Genomic DNA, 22,177 nt, shown 5'->3' with positions numbered 1-22,177 from the left:
AACGAAGGGCAGAAATAGACACTAAACACTGACAACCTCTTCCAGCAACCTGACATCGCCCCAACCTCCAAGCAGGGATTTTGTATTTTATAAAAGCAGTGGCGGTCAAGAAAAGACTGGAAATTAAAACAGAACAAAAAACGCTGCTTCTTCACATCAGGTAGCTTGAGAAGCACTGTTTACAATATCCTTTAGATTGACGCTCATTGCTCTATAAGAGCCTCAGTGAGCAAAGGTAAACAGTAACATTAAATTCAGCGACTTTAAAATGAGTGCAGCTGAATCTCTGTAAGCTGAGCACCTGAGAGACTCCAACAAACAGTCAACGTAGGAAGGTGGTCAATATAAGGAACTGGGCCTACTGTACTGATATGCATGTGTGGAACTGTCTGGTTTATGAAACTTAGGTCCCCTTAAGGCGGTGGTCAACTATGGAGATCCTACGGTATAAAAAAGTATACAAAGTATAGTGGGGTTTTATGCCCAGTTCCTATTTCCGAGGGCCCACACACTCAACCTTAGTATTAGAATCAAAGAGCTTTGAAATCTAGCCTTCTCTCAGTCCTAGCTGGTTTGCCCTTAACCAAGAAAAACCAAGTAAACTAAAGAGAAAAAGAATAATCATCGTAGAACATCTGATTTAGGAGGCCCCCCAAACTTATTTATATCCCTATTACCAATTACAGCTTTAATTACTGAGGTCACACTTCTGCTGCATAATCAGCTTCTCATAAACATTTAGTCCTTGTCATCAAAAACATACTCCTAGCTTTATGATGTCCTTAGTTTAAGGTCAAGGAGTAAACAGCATGAAGCTGTAATGTAAGTAAGTGGCCGAGGCTTTGAAATTAGCTTTTCCTCCTTAGGCCAAAACACTGTAATGAGCATTCTGAGATGCAGACTGACTTGGTAAATGGTCTGTGAAGCTAGTGAATGATGCCCCATGCATATATCAATGTACACAGCTATGATTTAATAAAAAAATAAATAAATAAAAAATGAGAGGCAGACTGTTTGCCTGAGGGAGAAAGTGCAGAAAGAATACAATATCCCCAAAGTTCAGTAAAGGGTTTGAAGATTTTTAAATGCGAAAAGGCTGAATAACTTGATTCAAAAAGAAATCTTGAGATTTCTCTTTTTCTTGACAAAAAAAAAAAAAAAATCAGTGGGAGAGAAATATATAGTAGTCTTTACGTTTTTTCACTAGGAACTTCAGTCTCCTTCCAACAAATAGTAGGAGCACGCTCCTTTGCTCCCCTGTAAGTAGGTGTGGCCCGTGAATTGGGAGTGAGCCCACACCGGCTTCACCACCTCCTCTCCTTCCCCTCGGCAAAGTGACAGGCAGCATCCCAGGTGACAGCAGCTCCAGGCCTGGGTGTGGAGTGAGGACAACACAGAAAGTCCCAGCCAACCCACAAAGGACGCGTGGTGAATGTGAGAAATACGTTTCGCTGTTCTGAGCACTGAGCTTTGGTGACCGTTTGTTACCTCGGCTCACCTCACTGCTCCTGACTGATAGAGCACAGGATGGATTTCCCCACTCATTCTACACAAGCGCCAACACTGTTACTATTCAAGCCCTGCAGTGTAATGCTAAGTAAGGAAGACTAGTCTTAAACATATGGAAAGGATTATATATTTAACTACACCAGAATGTAGACAACCATGTAGAAAAGTGTTCACCCAGCAGGCCTGACTGCTGTTCCTCAAAAGGTCTGCTTACAAGTTTGGCCTCTGGCTGGCATCTGAGAATTTAGATTTGGAGACGATTCCAAACATTATAAGCGGTCTACCTGAGTTAGCATGATAAGGAAGTCACCCTCTGCTTTCACTCTTACAAAGAAGTAACCGGAAGAAGCCTGATGTTAACCAATCAGAATTTTTTTTCTTTTTCCTTGTTCCCATCTTACAAAACTCAATATTCTGCCTCTGCCCAGGGAAAGCATTCTATTTTACAGAATGGAGGCTCCCCCTTGCATGAATTCGAATAAAAGCTAATCAGATCTAACTGATCTATGTTGTAACTTTGTCTTTTGACATATAAAACCATCTGCTCAACATATCCATTTCCTTTTTATGACAGAAAAAAATTATGGAATTTGAAGCAGCAGTTATCATCAGACCAGGTTAAATCTCTCTCTCTCTCTTTTTTCCCCCTTAGTTTGACTGATTTCCATACCCATCTATTTTAAATAGGATTCAATAGGCATTTTATTGAATTGTAAATCAGTGCACCTTTACACAGGTCATGTCTTCACTTCAAAAACAAACACCAAAGATGGAAAAAAAAATACACATACCGTAAGTGTCAACAGCTGCATCTGACTTTTCAATGTGGATGCTCTGAGTGACTTTTGGGCAGATTTCAATTTCTTTGTACAACTGAAAATTACAAAGAGGAGTCTAATTAGAACTTCATTATAAATAACTTCTTAAGAATGGTCATCATCTTATAAATCTACTTTTTCACGATTGACACTTAAATGCAAATTTGCATCATATCACAGTCTTTATTGAACTGAACCCATCAAGAGTCAAAGTAGAAAGTTATAACTCACATTCTCAAACTCAGCTATACTTTGTTTTTTAAATATTTTCTCGATGTCACTCTGTATGTCTATTGTATGTCTATGTTCACCTTAGATATCTCATATTCCTGAAAAATAGTGCTAAAGTAAAGGAAATTGCCAGCACTGGGAGAAAAGTCACTTATTAAAATCAGAGGCCTGGTGTGGTGGCTCATGCCTGTAATCCTAGCACCCTGGGAGACTGAGGTGGACAGATCACCTAAACAAGTTCGAGACCAGCCTGAGCTAGAGCAAGACCCCATCTCTAAAAATAGCCAAGCATTGTGGTGGGTAACTGTAGTCATAGCTTCTTGGGAAGCTGAGGCAAGAGGATTGCTTGAGCTCAAGAGTTTGAGCTATGATACCACAGCACTCCACCGAGGGCTACAAAGTGAGACTTTGTCTCAAAAATAAAATAAAAGAAAATCAGGAAGAGATTATAGTGATCTCGGTATGGGAATCATGGAAAGAGGAGATATTTCTGTGTCTCCATTCTTCTCTCTCCGTATACTATTTCTGCCTGAAAAGTTTGTTAATTGTGTAAACAGGTAGAGACAAATAGCAGCACCGAAAGAGACAACAAATTATGTAAATGGAGGATATTCTCTTTTAGCCTCTAAACCACACCAAAATTAGCTAGAATATTTAAGCACACAAAGTAATCAACCCTCTAAAAACCCAACAAAGCCTGGAAAATGAGCTTCTATATAAAGCCAAGACAAGAATAATGTTTACACACCAGGAATCTTGTTGCTTAAGTTAATTTAATTGAAATCAGTTAGGATCTATCATCATGAAAACAGCAATGAAGTTCTGACCAGGTGCCATGCCCCTCACACTAATTCTATGAGAGAATTACGATCTCCATTGTACTAATTCCTAAATTCAAAAAGCCAGTAGGTGTAGAGCTGGGATTTGAACCCAGGTTTCACTGGCTCCAAAGCTGGATCCTCCCCACTGCACTATATGCCTCCTAGACCAGCACTTGGAACTCAGAGGTACCAAGGGGAACCTACATACCTCCTTGGGTAAGTCCAAAATCTATGATAAAAATCTAAAAATAATGCGTCAAAGGTGCATGTGAACTTAAAAATTGTTATTCCATCTTGAAATGAAAATCAAATCTGAGCCAACATCAATAATAGGAAACATGTCTCTTAGTACTTCTGACCACACAGCCATTCATCCAGAAATAATTTTATTCGAACAAGTAGAAAAGAATAGCCAGTTTCCTTCTGAAAGATGACCATAATACTTTGGACTTAGAAGCCTGAAAACCACTTTGCTCTAATAGAACCCCAAGGGATGACGGGACATATGGGGGGAAGGCAGGGACCGTCTGCAGGAGACTCTTGAATATCCTGATTGATCTAATGCAACTTCTATCAGATACAATGTGTTAAAGACATAACTGAATGTCATTATATTTGTATGCTTTGGGAATTTTTCATGCAAATACATTTCCCAAATGAGTGCTTCTTAGTTCATATTAGCCACCAAACCTATAAATACCAAATTCAATGAAGTTTACAAATATATATATCATAACAGCACAGAACACTCAATAAAACATCAACAGGGTTCACTTCAACTTAGTTGGATCCTTAGTTTTTTGAACTTCCTGGAGAACCAGAGCCTGCCCCCAGATGGCAGTATTATACTGTTTGTTCCAATTGTTTGCACAAAGATCCAGAGGGAATGAAGCTCTGTGAATCATCTTTCCTACTCTTTCATAATACTGCCTCCTACTTTTCTTTGGAATTAGTGTGTGAAAGCCTCGTGTCTTCTGCTGATCTTAGGTAATAACTTGGTATCATACAGAGAGGCCCCTTTTGGCTACAATGTCCTTAGGCTGGTTAGATTAAAACCAGGTTTAGTGAACACTAATAAAATTAAAAATTTCAAGAAGGGTCTATACTTTAAAACATATTTTCAATGCAATCATAATACCTGGATCTGTATTTTTATTTGTAACTATCTTTAACATAGTCCCTTTATTTTATTAAATCAAGGATGTTGCCTATTTTCTCTTTTCAAAAACAGCTGAGAAGATCATTCAGATTTAGGAAACAATTTGCTTACTCAGGCACTTGAGTTTTCACAAAATATCATTTCTTTCTATGTCTCCTTTGGGTGGCCTGGTCACCAAGCCACTCATGCCCTCATGCCCGGGATATGACTCACCACCAAAGTAAGTGTATTATAATAGAAGTCACTTAACGCCCTTTCTTGCTGGCCTTTCCCACTGTACCCAGGTCCAGCATGGCCTGTCCTGCTTCCCTCCTCCCCTCATCACTTCCATTCCTTGTTTTACACCTTCTCCACCAACCATCTTCATGCGCCAGATAAGCCACCTCCACCTGGGCCACCGTCCTCCTGCCCCACCTTAGCCAGCTCTGTGCCCTCAGCCTAGGACACTTTTCTCCAAAATACCTCCATGATTCTCCCTCACTTCTCTCACTGCCCTGTTCAAAGGTCAGATCTCAAAAAGCAACAGGACCAACTTCTAGCTGCCCCATCTCTCTCTGCCCCAACTTCTTGTTTTTCCAGGCTTTGCACATCTCCTGACATATGACACCTTTACAAGAGTCTATACCTGTCTATGCAAAACTTGAATATAGGTTCCACCAGGAGCAGAGTTTCTTTGGTGCATCCCCAGCACCCAGAACAGCTGGTGCTGAGCACACAAATGCTAAATAAGTATTCGTTGATGAATGAATGAATACATAAATTGATCAGTTTTTCTGCAAACTCTTCATTCCTCCCTGTCACTTCAAGAAAAATACATATTTAATGTGGATTCTTAAAAAGTGCCTCCACAGACTGAAACTATGTTCATCTTTGGACCCAACAAACAACTAATCATGAAAAAACAGCCAAATACGTATCACTGATACTAAAACACAACAGCAAAGCAATAAACTGATGACTATTCTTGGTTATTCATCAGCAGGAGGATTTCATGGACTACCTCCCCCAAATAAACACATTAGACCCTCCAATAAGATCTTTAAAATTTTGCACACACTTCTCTTAGTAAACTAATGACCTTACTACTGAAGACTGTTTGACAAAACAGTGGGACAGTTAGATAATACTTAGAGACAGTCATATATGAATGAGTCACTTATAAGAAAATGGCTTCTAATGCCTGCCAGCTTCCCTTGTCTATCAAATCAAAATTAAGATGAGCTGGGGAAACCAATTAACTGTGTGTGGTATGATGTTTGTTTAGTAAGACACAATAAATTGAATACCCTTAAACTCTCAAAAAGGTTCCAGGAAAGCTGGGCATGGTGGCTCATGGCAATAATCCTGGCACTCTGGGAGGCTGAGGTGGGTGGATCCCTTGAGCTCAGGAGTTCAAGACCAGCCTGAGCAAGAGCAAGACCCCACCTCTACTAAAAATAGAAAAAGTAGCCAGGCATCATGGCAGGCACCTGTAGTACCAGCTACTCATGAAGCTGAGGCAGAAGGATCACTTGAGCTCAGGAGTTTAAGGTTGCTGTGAGCCAAGATGACGTTACAGCATTCTAGCCAGGATGACAGAGTGAGACTCTGTCTCAAAAAAAAAAAAAAAAAAGAAAGCACAGGTGTGCTGTGTGTTCAGAAACCACCTGACTCAGAATGACATTATACCTAGCTTCATGGCCTGAAGAAGGGATTCAAAACCAGGGACCCAAGGATAGAATTTAAATGGTCTGTGAACTTGGATGGTAAAAAAAAAAAAAAATCTGTATATTTACAAACATTTTATCAAAAGTTAGCATTTCCTTCAATCATAGATGAGTACAGGCAACAAACACAGCAATATTAGCAATGCCTGTGACTTATAAATAGAAATCATAGTTACTTTCACATCATATTCTAGTTACTGCAAATATCTCAAAATATTATTTATGCTCATCATTACTTCAGAACAGTGGTAGCTATTAGGCCCACCACAAGGTCTTGCGATTTAATAATAATAACTACATCGATTAAATATTACTTATCATTTTAAAATATTATCAATAAAGATTTCAATATGATTAAGGCACAGGTAAGCCTACATATTTATTTTACTTCATGCAAATGAAAACATAACCCTGAAGCATCACCAGGCTGCCAAAGGTATCTAAAGCACAAAATGGTTAAGAACCTGGATAAAAATAGAGGTGCTCAAGTGAGCAAGACGATGGCGTTTGCTTCCTTAGAGGTCTCTGAGCTGGAGACCTTCTGAAATAGGACAAGAAACTATACCACGATCTCTTTGTACTTTAGAGTCTTTACAAAAATTATAGTTATCGTATGTACACAGAAATTCTAGATTCAAACTGGCTAAGCTTGGCATAACTTAGTTTCCTGGGTTGGATAAGAGTAACACACAATGGCCAAGCCTTAAAAATAACACGTGAGTCAATAAAATTTCAAAAGATACAACTGAAGCACCTACACTCACATGTGGAAGATGTGGCTGTGGAAAGTAGTTCTGATCTCTGTAATTTAAGATGTGAAATAGTCATTCACCCCAATATGCAAAATATATGACCTAATGGCTATTCGAGCATTATCAGCAAAGCACGTCCCTTTTTTAAATAAAGAAAAGGGTTTTCTTTGCTTTACTCATACAGCACAATGACTGGGCTTTTCTCCATGCCAGGGAAAGAAAACACCATCCTTTCTCTGTTAATGAACCATCCTCTATGAACACTTACTTACTGGTTCACTGGAGTGACAGTTGGGAAAGGGATCATCACTTAGATCTTATTTCTTGCATAACAGGCTAAGAGCGTTATGAAAGCACACTCTCCCTTATATTAAAAAACACTTAAAGGGACACAAAGTCACCTTTCAGTATGACAGACACATTCCGAACCAGGATTGTTGCAGTGGAGAAATGACTGTGTACATTTGTCAAAACTCATCAAATTATGGCCCCCCAAATTGGGAAAGCTTTATTAAATGTAAAGTATATGTTATGAAAAGTAAAGTTAACTAAAAACACAATTTCCTCCTAATTTTTAAGTCATCTTCCCCTTTCCAAAAAGAATATTTGGGTTTAAATTTTCAGTTCCACCTTCTGTGATGAAACCTGCTGAAGTCACACTGTTATTCACATATCCACGGCAGGCAGCCCCACAGCCCCCAGAGGAATGGCTAAGTAGGCAGCGCAGGGTGAGATCCAAAATCGAGGAGGTGCCTTGCTCACAAAATGTTTCTTCATTAGGACTGAAAAATACACCCCTCCACTAAGGAAAGAGGGACTTGTCCCTGGTTTAGTACAATAACAATCACTAGCGTCTATTATGTGAGCCGTCATCTCTAATCTTTGAAAAATCCTGCAAATTAAGTATTATCATCTCGCTTCATTATTTTTTGCCAATTCCACATGATTTAATTATAAGACAGATATAAAAAGCCATGTCTGGTTCAGAACCCACATCTTATAAGTATGTTAAAACTCTAATGTACGTAAATGTCCCCAAGAATCTATATAAATACAATTCCAAAAAGCTGGGATGGCTGCTTTTATCACCCACCAAGATTTGACTCATTGGTTTCAAACACAGGTGGCAGTCACACAAAATTGCAGTTAGTACTTTTATTCCTGACAATTCTGTAGCTGATCTTTGAGTCTCCCATTTAAAATAAACGACGGACAATGGTGTAAAGGGAGCTGGTAATAATAACCAAAATTGTAACTCAGCTCTGGATTTCAATTTTTCACAATAGCACAGCAATGCACTTTGCATAAACAAAGGTGGCATTTCCACCCTGTGGAATTAGAAGTAAGGCCATCTCCACCAACTCTGGGGCGCTGCACGAAGCTCATTTATTTTAGAACCCGTTCCGCTCTATCAACTACAATTAACACAAGTACACATATAATTTGAAAATAATCTCCTACAAAATGTACTTGGACGACAGTCATAAACATTACCAGCTCATAAATGTCCTCCTCGGGCTCCGGGACGTAGAGCTGCATTTTGTTTTCTATTAGAAATTTCAGTCGCAGGTAATGAGCAGAATGATCTAGTTGATGTGTCTGGAACAAAAAAAAAAAAAAGAAAAGAAAAAGAACATGTGTGTTCAATAGTAAATAGGAGTCATTAGCTGTCTAATGACACACTATAATATATTCTCCCAAACAACAGAGACTTGTTAATACATGGGGTGCAGTACTTTCCTTCTTTAAAAATGTGCATCCAAAACTCAAACTTTAAAACAATTTTCATTGCACTCATCGATAACACTCTACAGGTATCTTAGGATTCAGTGGTGACAACTGAGTCACATCTACACTGCTCCTTATTTGACTGATTGCACTCTCTAACACTAGTTTTTCAACAAAAGCCATCAGATCAAAGAGGCCCTGAAACACAACTTCAAACACACATAGCTGATTAAAGAAGAAAAATGTCAAGAAAGGCAAGAAAGCACAGTATTTACAATGAGAGGGGGAAAAAGCTGTGCCCAGGCAAAGTTGTTTTTGTAACCACATGGGGACACTGGGACAGTTGTTAACAGTTCATTTGCAAGCCAGCATCAGTGTGAAGACAAGCCATTTGGATTTCCATCTTATTTATATACTCCCCAAGTGAGAATATCTCCGGGGCAGTGCAAACAGGCATGTGTCCAACTATGGAAACACACTGACTTATTCAGAGTAAACAATCCTAAAATAGTTAGGGGTTGAAATTTCCAGGGCTTCTCCCTTTGGCCCAGGATGGGTCAATGGGTTCCCCCCCGCCCCCAAGAAGTCATCCTTGAATTAAATTTGAGGAATGAGCAACAGCAGCAACACAGTTTTATAATTCTCTATAGAGAGTCAATAAGATACAGAAAAAAATAAGAAAACGCTCCTCAAAAGTTACACGATAATGTGAAAATATATTGCTAGAGACAAAACGTTTAAACGAAGTAATTTTTTTTTTTTTGTTTTAGAGACAGAGTCTCACTTTGTCACCCTCTGTAGAGAGCCGTTAAGTCACAGCTCACAGCAACCTCCAACTCTTGGGCTTGAGGGATTCTCTTGCCTCAGCCTCCCAAGTAGCTGGGACTACAGGTGCCCGCCACAACGCCCAACTATTTTGTTATTGTTGTTATTGTTGTTGTCATTGTTGTTTGGCAGACCCGGGCTGGGTTTGAACCCACCAGCCCCAGTGCATGTGGCTGGGACCCTAGCTGCTGAGCTACGCCAGCCGAAACCGAGTAATATCTTTAAGTGTCCTTATCCTTTTGAGATATATCTTGAAGTGCTAACAGATAAATGCTGTGATATCTGGAATTTACTTCTGAAACAATCCAGAGTGGGGGATGTGATCGAGTGAATAGAATAAACTTAATTTGATAACCACAGATTCTACGTGGCAGACACATGAGAATTTATTACATTGTTCTCACTTTTATGTAAACTTAAAATTTTTTGTCATGAGAAGGATTGGGAATACGGAAATTAATACAGCAGAAATGTAGCCCTCAGGAGTGCATGCGGCTGTGCAGATGTGGGAGGTGGGACAGGGGTGGTTTGGCACTTTGAATAAAGGCAGACATTCAGGACAGGCATCCTGCCATTTTGCAAAAGCACATTTCCAGGAAGTGGAAATGAGTTTGCTCTGAAAACACAGCAGAATGATACAGAAGTTTTGTATCAGTGATTCTTGGGAACCCCCAACCCGTATCCTCTCCTGAGTAACGTGACGGTTTGGAGCCTGCCGTGCTGGACACAGACGCCATCCAGCGAACATGTTCCTGGGCACCCGGCTTTTCCTTTCACTGCCTGTACGGAGACCAGATGCTCACATCCAGGCAGACCCAGGATTGCTGATGTCAAAGATGATACGTGTGGGTGGGAAAGTCCAGGGAAACATGAAACAGAGACATTTTCATCTGTGCTACCTACTGCTCGTCAGAGAGCCACTGAGACAAATAAACAACAACAACAGACTAATATTTAGGGTGAGATGATTAGCAAAAAAAATAGTTTGCTTGGAGAGATCAAAGCTGCAAATGCTTCCCACCTACCCAAGTCCTCACTGAAATCTTTCATTAGAAGCAAAAATTTTGATTCACCATCTGTTTCCAACTGAGACGGAAGGGAAATAAATGAAATTTCGTGGGGTCTTAGTAACGGGAACAAAACTACTCGGAAACCTTATAGTCATCATTAATAAACACTTTGTGGACACGCCTAACGAGCACCACTTAAACAGATCATCTTCTGGAAATCACACCCAAATTGCAACTTCCCCTAAGAAGATTCTGGTTCCTGAAAGCAGGTATGAGAGAGAGACAGTCCTCTGGAAGGCACCAAATCGCTCAAGGCGGTCCTGGTGTGGACTGTAGAGGTCCCTGTTGTCCCCGTTGTGCCACAGAGCTGAGAATATCTATACATTTGTGCAGAGACGGATAACCACTAATTGTGTGAGGCACAACAAAAGAATAATAACTGTACCACACACCCATCGTATTTTTCAAGCCTCGTTAAGTTACAAAATGGCTGGATAACTTTACAAAATAAAAATGCATACATGCCATAGACACAAAAATTATAATCGTCTTACTTGTAACCTAGGAGCTCTTATTTTTTTGGTCAATAAATACCCCCCAAATAAGACATTGGATCAATATATGCACCAATGTGTTTTATCATTTTGGCAAAAGTTTCTGAACTATGAACCCTCATTAGTCATGGCTAGTCTAACATAAAGGGAGAATTCTAATGAATTACTCTCAATACAATTGTATGCTCCTCAGATATCTGCAAGTCAGTATCAAAAAAAAAAAGGCTGACATAACCATGTCTAGAATACATCTCTATGCAAAAATAATTCTAAATGCTAATGAATATTTTAACACAGGGATTCTAAATAGGTGGCCTGCTTCCGACTTGTAAAACATTCAAGAGAAAATTTGTTAACTCGAGAAATTTAGTTAGGGAAAAATTTAAACAGCGTAAGTTTGTTCTCCAATGCACACTTACTTAAGTTACTCAGTAAGGATTTGATTTATTTTGAGGCAATGTAGACATAAATTATACCACACACAAAAAAAGTATTACAGTAGAACAATTTTTAGTTTAGTTGGCATCATGTTTTTAAATTCACATCTTACTATCACTATTTCAAAGCATGAAGCAGCAAAACAAAAATATGGATCTTTTCAAAAGTTTGAACCAAATTAAAACAGATAACATGCCTCAGAATTAGGTATTAGAATCCATTGTATTTTGCTCTGTTTCTTTCTTTTAGATACAGCCTTACCATGTTACCCAGGCTAGAGTGCCATGGCATCAACCCAGCTCACAGCAACTTCAAACTCCTGGGCTCATGGGATCCTCCTGCCTCAGCCTCCCAAGTAGCTGGGACTTCAGGTGCAAGCCACCCTGCCCAGCTAATTTTTGTATTTTTAGGCGAGGCAAGGGCAGGGTTTCGCTCTTGCTCAGGCTGGTCTATTCCTGAGCTCATGCAATCCTCCCACCTCAGCCTCCCAGAGTGCTAGGATGACAGGCATGAGACACTATGCCCGGCCTGATCTGTCACCCTGCTCTCTCCTCATGTTCTTCCAGTTCAGTCCAATTTCTCTGGGAAACATCTCAACACGCAGTCACTGCAAGCAGAAATCAGACACACACACACACACACACAGTGCTATTATGGAATTTCCAAAGATACTTTCCCTCTCCTTCAAAATGACCTTTTATTTTTCAAATGTCAATGGTTATTAGAATATTTAAAGTCATAGTCTGACACACTGAAAGCATGAAATAAAACCGACACCTCGGTCACATGTGAGTCGCATCAGTGAATATGAATGAATGAATCTTTTGCAATCACTTTTGTAATTGCGATGATCAGAATATATCCAAAACCTACAGGTCGACATGGTTACCTGCTATATTTAGCAACAATCATTCTAGCAACATCTGTAACATGAATTGTAGGTCTTGAAATATTTACTGTACCAGAACTTGACTGGTGCTCAGATGGCAGATGGCAAACTGATGGGAAATGATGTGGATCAGATAGAATAGGAAAGAGAGACAGAAGAAAGAGATTGATTATTAAATATTAGAGAACGCATCCATCAACAACATTGACAATGACAACAATGAAACAAAAGACAGGCATTCTTACAATCATCTTTGTTCTCAATCCCTCCTCCTCCAAAAAAAGAAAAACCCACTCACCATTATATCAGATCAGTGGTTGTCAACCTTCCTAATGCTGCGTCCCTTTAATACAGTTGAGAGCTGCTGTATTAGATCATTAAACATGGGCACTGTTTTCCCCATTATCTCCTTCCCGCAGAAGAATAAAATTAGCTCCACTAATTACAATGAAGTGGTTTCCGAAGAATATACCTGGCTCTGAGGACATTATATAATTTATCCTACACGGATAAATTTTCTAGAGACAATCAGTGTCTTAAAGTACACACAAAAGTATTCTGTTTTTAAACTCATAAGATGTAAGCTTGTTCCATACCATATCAGCTTTGTTTTTATTTCTATGTTTTGGGGAAAAGAACTAAAGACCCAGGGAAAATTGGGCAGGACTGCCTTTTACTGACAGAAAGGGATTTGTACCCCAATGACACCATTGGAAACCTTTCAAGGGGCAGAAATAGGCACTGTATAGAGAATCAGGTCACCACATTATCTAAAGATGGTCTCTAAGTGGCAGAGCAAAATAATTCCTTATTCCTTTAGCTTCTGCTGATGCAAAAGCTTGAAAAATACCTAAAATTAGGCCAGTCGCTCATTACCCCACTCACTGATCAATTTTCCACCAATCAATGGTTCCTGGAAAATCTGGACTTAACCTTCGATTCCTGATTAAGTCTACAGCGAGCGTGCACAGGACACTCCAGAGCTATGCAGCTCCCCTGGAAACACCTCCCAGAGCTGGGCTTACACACAAAGGCCAGAGAGTCCTACTTCCAGCTACCTTCAGCTGCAGATCTGAGAATACCTCCCACAGCTCTGCAGAGTATTAATGGGTCTCCTAAGAATTGTGCTAATCTATAAATAAAGGAATGCAGAAATCCTCCACAGACCCATTGTGTTAAGTAATTAAAATGAAAAATTGTGAACTATTCTCTTCAAAAGCTAGAACTCACGTACATGAAGGATCCGAAGCACGGACGGTGAGGTTTATGTTTCACGCCTACAGGTTGGGGGCTGATTTGAGCTTTGCCCTGAAATTAGGGCTCTTCTGTTTTCCTTTCCCATAAGACCATCTGAAAGTCTAATTTGAGCTGGACTGTTCCATTTCACCCATTCATATGAAAAGCCACATTTTTTCTTTTAAAGGACCGTAGTGATTTGTTTAAAAAAAAAAATACAAAAATCGCTGATTGTAGAACTACAGAATTGAGGTCGTTGCTGAAATTGCCAGTATTTACAAACCACTATGTTGAATGATGAAGTTTTAAAAACCCATTTTAATCCATCCAACTTCCTCACGGATAAAATTATGACACGAAAGGTTTCCACTTTCACTTTAGCATCCCTGGGAAAGACCAGTTCACTCCCCTATTCTAGAACCTGCCAAGCCTATGGGTGATCCTTCTCGAAGGCTGATCCAGGTTCTGAGAGTTCTTACGACCATCCACCTGGCACAGTGGGACACACCGAGATTTGGGGAAGCCAGACTTGGATTCGGTCTGTCCTTTGCAAATGACGTGGCATGAGCTTGGATGAGTTACTAAGGGCCTCTGAGCTTTACTTTCCCCATCTATAAAATGGGAAGGTATCAGCTCCTTCTCAACCTTGATATAACCACTAAACAAAACAATTATGCTATTAATTATGGAAAAATAAAAACAAGCATGTAAGAAAAGCTCTTATCTGCCCTCTTTCTCTCTCTTTACTCAAGACCACTCACCTGGCTGCCCTTAGGGGGGAAAATGAAATCAGATTCACCTTGAAAAACAGAGTTGAATGCAGGAGACAGAAGGCATTTCTTCTATAGCTTAAGGCGAAAGCAGAGGAATGAGCTCAGTCATTTGTCATTGTTTTAAAAAGGCTAATTCTGCATTCAAAAGAAGAATTTCCTATCACGGAGGTCAAAGTCACATTTCTTTCCGTTTTTCCCTACTCTAAAGATGCCCATGGTATAACAATAGCTGATTATAAAGAGCAAGTTACAAAACAGCACCCATAATATACCATTTAAAACATGCACATGTGTGTAAATATACACACACACCCCCATGTGTGGAAAAAAGAATGGCTAGACAAATACCAGTGCTTACAGAGGTTAATATTCTTCTTTGTTATTTCTTTTTCTTACTGTTGCTTTTTTTTTAATTTCAAAATAGTAAGGAGGTACAAATGTTTTTGGTTACACGGGTCATTTTTGTAACACTTGAGTCATGGCTATAGGTGCGCCCAACACCCAAATAGTGTTCACTGTTAGGTAGGATTTTCCCATCCCTTCCGCCCTCTTCCCTCTGCTTGATTTCTACTGAGTTTTACCTCCCTTTGTGCAATATGTGCTCATCAGTTAGTCCTGATTTAATAGTGAGCATGTGTGGTATTCGTTTTTCCATTCTTGAGACCCTTTACTTAGGAAAATGGTCTCCAGTTCCATCCAAATTGTTGCAAAGGCCATTAATCTATCCATGTTACGGCTGAGTCGTACTCCATGGTATACATATTCCACGTCTTATTAATCTACTCGTGTATTGATAGGCACTTGGGTTGATCCCAAATCTTTTGTAGTTGTGAACTGTGCTGTAATAAACATTCAAGTGCAGGTGTCTTTTTGATAAAAAAGACTTCTTTTCCTTTGGGCAGATACCCAGTAATGACTGCTGGATTGCATGGGAGGTCTGCTTTCAGTTCTTTGAGGAATTGCTGTACTGTTTTCCACAGAGGTCGTACTAATTTGTAGTCCCACCCACAGCCTATCAGCATTCCTTCCTCTCTGCAGCCACTGTTTCTGGACATTTTAATAAAAGCCATTCCAACTGGAGTAAGGTGATATCTCAATGTGGTTTTCATTTGCATTTCTGCTTTGTTCTTTATCTAGACTCTCTACAATACGCTCATTACAAATCTATGAAATACGCACACTGAAAGAAGCTACTTAGAAGAGCTCCTCTCCTCCTACAGGTGAAGCATTCACTTGCTTTATTAATACGCATGTTCCACAGGAACGCAATGCTGCTCTGAAAAGAAAAGGTGCATTTTAAGCACTTCCTTGCCCATATGACTGAGTTCCATGTCTACCATGGGAGATTCCTAAATCCCATTCTGTTTTGCTTGGGAAAACCATCCAAAGTACCTCCATACCTTGCAAATCAGCTCCAAAGTGTCCCGTGCAGTGTCCCCCGGCCGGACAACAGTCAGAGCCGGCTGGTTATTGGGCAAACAGAACCAGGATGGACTGAAATACTCGTGGACCCAAATGTCACAGTCAGGATTGTGCTGGTGGACGCTAGGTAAGACCACTTCTTTCTCCCTCTATGAGAAAAAAAAAAAAAGAAAGTCAGTAGAGCACCAGGAGTCGCGCTCCGGTGACCTCAGATCCCCAAAAGACACGCCTATGAAAATGGCGCAAGGAAGCAGCAGAGGTAGTGCTGGAACACAGTGGATGGGAGCAGAACCTGGAGAGAGCGAAACTACTGAGAAAGGAGGTTCGTGGCAGGAGCAGACTCAGGGGCCAGGTGCACTTCACAGCTGGCCCCCGCGTCTACAGGCGGCCATGGCATGAGGGAGTGGGCACCACAATTTGGAAGGAAGCACGTCACGCTCCCTGCCAGCTTTACTCTCTTATTTCTTCCACAAACTATTTCAGATTTCAAGCAGATAATTCCCACAGCAAGAATTTCTGCTGTGTGAACTTTATACTTCAAAGCAACAATGAAGCCCCAAGGAAATTTTGCCCAAAAAGATAATGTTCTAGCACTACATTATTTATAGATATCATTTTTGTGTCCCCCTTAGGCCTCCAGTACAACTCAAGGAGACAGTTCCATCTCCCTAATGGAGTTCGAAGAACTTCAAGGTTAACCCCCATGGCACAGGGTGGTAAAAACAAGCCTCCTCGACTGTTGCCATCCTTCGGTCCTCCACCATCACTCTGCCCATGCACTGGAAGGGGCAAGGAGCTTGTGAATGTGGAAGAAAAAAGTATCCTATGTACTCAGTCAGCAGGTGGGTTAAACCCAAGCAAGCTAAGCAGATGAAGCAGAGAATTCCCTAGATGGATGAAATGATCGGAGCTCAGCGAAATAAAGCAAAAATGATGCTGGAGTTCACCAATGTAAACACGACACTGGTACTCAATATGTACTAAGAAATACGCCTTGATTATTGGTTTATAACCAGTGGTTGGTAAATACGTATCTATAGATTACCAAGAACAAGTTTGACATCAGCAAATTATAAGAAAAAGATTTCCATATGAAGGCTGAGAAGTGGTGACATAACAACTTCCATACATTAAAAGAACAAGATCCAAAAATAGGGGAACATTTTAGTAAAGTCCACCACACTAAACCCCATCTGTGGAAGATAATGTCAGCCCTGCCTCTAAACAACATTGCTTTTACAGATAAGTTGGACCCCAGGGAAGAAATTGTCAAAACCCAATCAACTTGCCTAAATCCCCTTAACTATAATTGGACTCTTCCCACTCTGTCCCACGTGCCATATTAATAAGTGCCCTTTAGCATTGATCAGCCCAAATTTTGCATCTAAACTGTTAAGAACAAGGCATTCTATCCAGGAAATGAAATAAAAAAGTATCTTGGGGGCAGCGCCTGTGGCTCAAGGAGTAGGGCGCCGGTCCCATATGCCAGAGGTGGTGGGTTCAAACCCAGCCCCAGCCAAAAAAAAAAAAAAAAAAGGTATCTTGGAAAAAACAGGAAACCAAAAAAGCTAGACAGAAATACAATGGAAAAACTTTTGTAGTTTCCAGATTCTATGCTCTAGAGAGGATATCCCAATGTTAAAAGTGCACTAAAATGGTATGCGGCACAAACTGGCCAGCTTCAGAAAGGACTGAATTAACATCAAAAAGTATGCCTGGATGGCATATAGGTACAACAATTTAATGTCTTCAAATCTCATCAGAGACAGGTACTCAAGGAGTGTGCCAAGGAGGAGGATTAATATTTCCAAGGACAGTGGCCATTGTATGCAGGCTAATGTCATCCACGAGCAGTTTGGCCATGAAAGAGGGAAAAGGCCAAACCCACAGCTCCTATTCCCTCTGCCCCAACCAGCAGCCAGAACCGTGCCCTGCACTCTGATTTCTGAGGCTTAGCTCCATCTAGAACACAGGGCTGAGCCACGGATGACCGACACTGCTCGGTTGCATGGCAACCAAGAGATGAGGTCTGACATATTGATTCTGAGCCTGAGTATCAGAGGATCATATCAAGGTCACGTTATCAACATCTTCCCCAACAAAGAGACAGCTAGTATCAGCATTAGGGTCTTGAAAATAAGGGATGTCCATTTATGTAGAGACCAAAAAAGGGGGCCATGAAAGAAAAAATCAATATCTTTATGGGATTTCAATCAGAGCAGCTTGAAAGCCCCTATTAAATCCAAGCACAAGGTTGAACCAAGTCTGTAAATCTTTAATTGAATACTTGACTTGGGAGGCACATGCATTTTTCTTTTTTTTTTTAAAGAACACACTATCAGAACAGTTCGTTGAAATTAATGAGAACAAAATAGCCTGTGTGGGCAGAGAGGCAGGCTAATAAGAACTCACCTCTTGGGAACAGGAGTTGTATATAAAAAGGAATTGGCAATGGTATAAAATATTCAGCTACTTAGAAACTCAAATTTGCTCTTGTATTCTAGCTGGAAACTTACACATCAAACGATAAGTATGGAAAATGTTATGTCAGCAGGAGAACATTCTTATCACTAACTCTTAAATATAAAAGGATTTTTCCTTTCTTGTGGACTGGTTACATAACTTTGAAAAACTGATCATTTCAGTTTTAAATACTGAGTCTACTTAATTTTAGTAGCCTGAGAAACCACTGCCTTGTGTGTTACGTTTGATGCATTTGTGGTACTTCTAGAAAAGGAACACGTGTTTATTTTTACCTTGCCATCTGGAACAATGTCATCAAATATTCCCTCTAAAGATTTCTTTACAGCATCAGTTCCCTCTCCAAACACCTGCATGTACAAAAGCATCATCTTAAAATATAATCTGGACAACAGGGCAAACAAAACATGGGAGGAGAGGAAAAATGGGCAGCTATTAGAAACCATTACAGAAGTTTTCAGATACCTGGACTGCAAATCCCGAAGCAGGTAAAAGACTTTATGGGCGCAGACTATGCAAAACACATCCCTATAAGATCCCTTCCCACATTTTTGACAGTTGGGGGGGTTAAAAAAAGTTTGAGTAGATTTGGATAATGACCTAAATTTAAAGAAAATAAACTTGCAAAAGCAATGAACTGGATAAATTCGTAACGAAGATTTCCTGCTATATCTCACATGCCTGATCAGATATTTATAAATAATAACCAGTCTGCTTTGTAATCCTTTCTTCAGCATAACTTGAGAAGATATTTACAGTTTTTTGTTTTAACCTCACTAGAGCAGAAAAGTTTTTATTTAAGAAACAGAAATCTGTCTTTTCTTTGAAATTTAATGAATCCTGCTAACTGAAACATGTGAAAAAATTGTAACAGGTACTCGATACCCAAATACATAAAGACAAGAAACTTTATTCGCTGGCTCTGAAATGAGCAAGTCCTGTCAGGATAATAGGGGAAAGAACCCTCTTCCACCATGCAAATAAAATACACAAAAACATGCAATTTTTGTCCGTTTAAAAATACTGAACTAATGAGTAAATTTCTACCAGTATGTTTTAGGCTAAGCAAAAAGTTTTTAAAAACTCTTACCTTCAAAAAGAATTATGAGAATTGTTTATAAGACATTACAATGTCCTTTGATCTAAAAAATGTTAAAACAAGCCATGTAAGGTGCCTGGATTGCCTGAGCAAGAGCAAAAAAAAAAAAAAAAAAAAAATAGCCAGGTTTTGTGGCAGGTGCCTTGTAGTCCCAGCTACTGGGGAGACTGAGGGAGAAGGATAGCTTGAACCCATGATAGTGAGGTTGCTGCGAGCTATGATGCCACAGCACTCTTTCCAGGGTGACAGAGTGAAACTTTGTCTCAAAAAAAAAAAAAAAGTTAAAACATTCTCTTGACTTTGTTTAAGTTTAGTCCCATGTTTCAGCAGCAATGGGCTGTGACACAGCCTAGCACCAAGAAAGTGGCAGCGCAGAAACTAAGGGTTTTCCCAGAACAGAGGCCAGCTGAGAGTTCCTGACCAACCTGCGTAGCGGTGGTCAGAGTCCTCTACAATGACAGCGGTGCTTACAAAATGACACCACCACCTCCCAACAGGTGGGGAGAAACGCCCATAGTTAACGCCTTCGTTTTACAGATTCAATGGAGAACCACCCAGTCTAACACCTAATTTTTCTGATGAAATATTTGACTTTCCTCTAGTTTCTTCTTCATATTTAATAAGAGCAAAATCCCTGGTAGCAAACTTGATGTCCTGCTCTCCCCAGAAGATTGAAGGACACACAACGTGACTGCTGGCTGTCACCCTTGCTCAACATGTGCTCACTGGTCTCCTGCAGGTTCCATGGAGGACAGAGAACCATCACATGTGAACAGTGAGCGTGCTGGTCAGCTGAGGGATGTGATGTCCGGGCTTTTAGGCTTTATCTCTCTTTTCAGCTTCATTTCTTCAGTAAACTAATGGATGGAATTGTCAGAGCAAATAAGCAGGGATCCTTCTAACAAGTCAGCTGGTGACGTCTTCTCATTGTGACACAGGGTACAGAGTGAATGGGTCAAACTAGCAAGCATGACACCAAAATGCTCAACACCTGACTTTCCAGCTGCCGTCGCTCACGAGGTGGACATTCTCCTTCTTCCAAAGACTACAGACACTCGTGTTCGTAAGGTCCCTGAAATCTAAGCAAGCAGCTTGGCAGCTGTTCATTTCTCCAACCTAAAGGAGAAGATGACAAAGGCGATGGGGGGAGTTTCCCGGAAGTGACGGCAGTGGGAGTGGCCTGGGCTAGTGAATCGGTAAAAGTAACAGAGAAGAACTGGATGCAGCAAGGCCCCACACTGTGTCCTTCATGATGTCCGGAGGTCCCTTCCAGCCCCAAGGTAGCTGAGCAGAAGGGGGCCGTGGCAGTAAGGGAGTGCTCTCAGATTCCCAACTCCTCATTCCGGTAGGCAGAGGACCTGCCCATTTTAATGTCAGTCTGCAAAAGTCAAAGCCAAAAAACCAATTTCCCTGGAGGCTGCCTTTGATGCAGGGCCAGAGGCTGCTTAAATAGACTCTGGGCTCCAGTGCCCACTTGGCTTCCTCGTCAGGCCCAGCTTCTTCCTGAAGACTCGGGATGAATGGTGCACTTCCTGTAGGTCTATAATTAACATGGGTTTGGAAAGGATGTAGGTGGGAGACTGGAGCGTGGTGATAGACTAATAGCAGACTTCAATGTTGTGGGCATACATTATCTGTTACAAGCATCTAGCACAACTAACTTCTTTGTATCAGCTACTAGAGTTGATTTTAAGTAACACTCAGAGTCAACAAAGGAACGCGCATACCCGCTGGAGGTGGCCCTGAAGCAGCCTGTACAGGCTTGGTTTCCACCCACCTGGGAACCTACCTGATTGATGCTTGGGCGTCCTTGCTTCTTTTTGGAGGTAGTATCCAGACCCCAAAGGGAAGAAAACCTGCTCCTTCGCTTGCTTGCGGATCTGGACATAGCCTGAGTACGTCTTCTCACTCCAGTTTCACCAGTACGCGCTGCCACCTGAGGATGACAGGGAGAAACAGCAACAAGAGAGATGTGTCAGGACCACCTCGGGGTCCTCACTAAGACTCATCCTTAAAAGAATCCCTCTCCCATCACGCCAGCCAACCCTGGCCCTACTACCCAAAACATCTAATCCATGACTCAGACATACTGACACTTTAAGAGGACTTCATGGATTCAGAATGGAAAAAAAGGTTGGCAAACTCAATCCTTTTAATTTAAAATACATAATAAGATACATAGATTATATTCCCAAGAATTAGATGTCCTTCCAGTCACAGGCTTGAACTACAACATCAAGAGGATGAACTGTGCTTTCCTGAGCTCCTCTCCAAATGCTACAGAGCTATTTCTGCACAGTTGATGAAACACGGTGCCCAGTGCCAGCAAAAATAGAGAAAAACAACAGATTTGGGTTCCTGGGATTCCATGTTCAATCTAAAGTTACCTATCTCTTTAATTTCATTTTCTTAGAACATATAAAATCACTTTCCTTATGGGGCAAGTGGCAGTTGGCCCTCAATATCCATTCTCTCTTTGATCTCAGAGAAATTCTAAATCCTGCTGAGAACACGGCCAATCACTCAACGCTGACTTATTTTCCTTGCAGCAGGGCATGGGCTAGTGACTAAGTTCTGGCCAATGGCATATAAGCAGAAAAACCATTTGCAACTTCTAGAAATTGTCCTCAGGACAAGGGGGCTTTCCTCTTCCCCAATGAAAGGAAGGTCCCATCATGGTTTAGAATGTTCTGAGAGAAGCCTTTTCAAGGATGGCAGAACAAGAC

General features: G+C 40.7%; 1 protein-coding gene across 1 annotated transcript in view; it reads right to left on the bottom strand.

Moving 5' to 3' along the window:
* Positions 1-22,177, bottom strand: part of TIAM1 (TIAM Rac1 associated GEF 1) — a 198,924-nt gene that overhangs the window by 73,895 nt on the left and 102,852 nt on the right. The window contains exons 9-13 of the mRNA XM_053564925.1: positions 21,241-21,387; positions 18,628-18,702; positions 15,850-16,020; positions 8,491-8,595; positions 2,301-2,382 (exon numbers count right to left, since the gene is read on the bottom strand). Of these exons, the coding sequence (XP_053420900.1) occupies positions 2,301-2,382; positions 8,491-8,595; positions 15,850-16,020; positions 18,628-18,702; positions 21,241-21,387 (580 nt within the window). The remainder of the gene's footprint in view (positions 1-2,300; positions 2,383-8,490; positions 8,596-15,849; positions 16,021-18,627; positions 18,703-21,240; positions 21,388-22,177) is intronic.

The sequence above is a fragment of the Nycticebus coucang genome, chromosome 16, assembly GCF_027406575.1.
Source record: "Nycticebus coucang isolate mNycCou1 chromosome 16, mNycCou1.pri, whole genome shotgun sequence".
NCBI lineage: Eukaryota > Metazoa > Chordata > Mammalia > Primates > Lorisidae > Nycticebus > Nycticebus coucang.
Note: the sequence above shows the minus strand (reverse complement) of the source record. Positions and strands in the feature narration are given on the sequence as shown.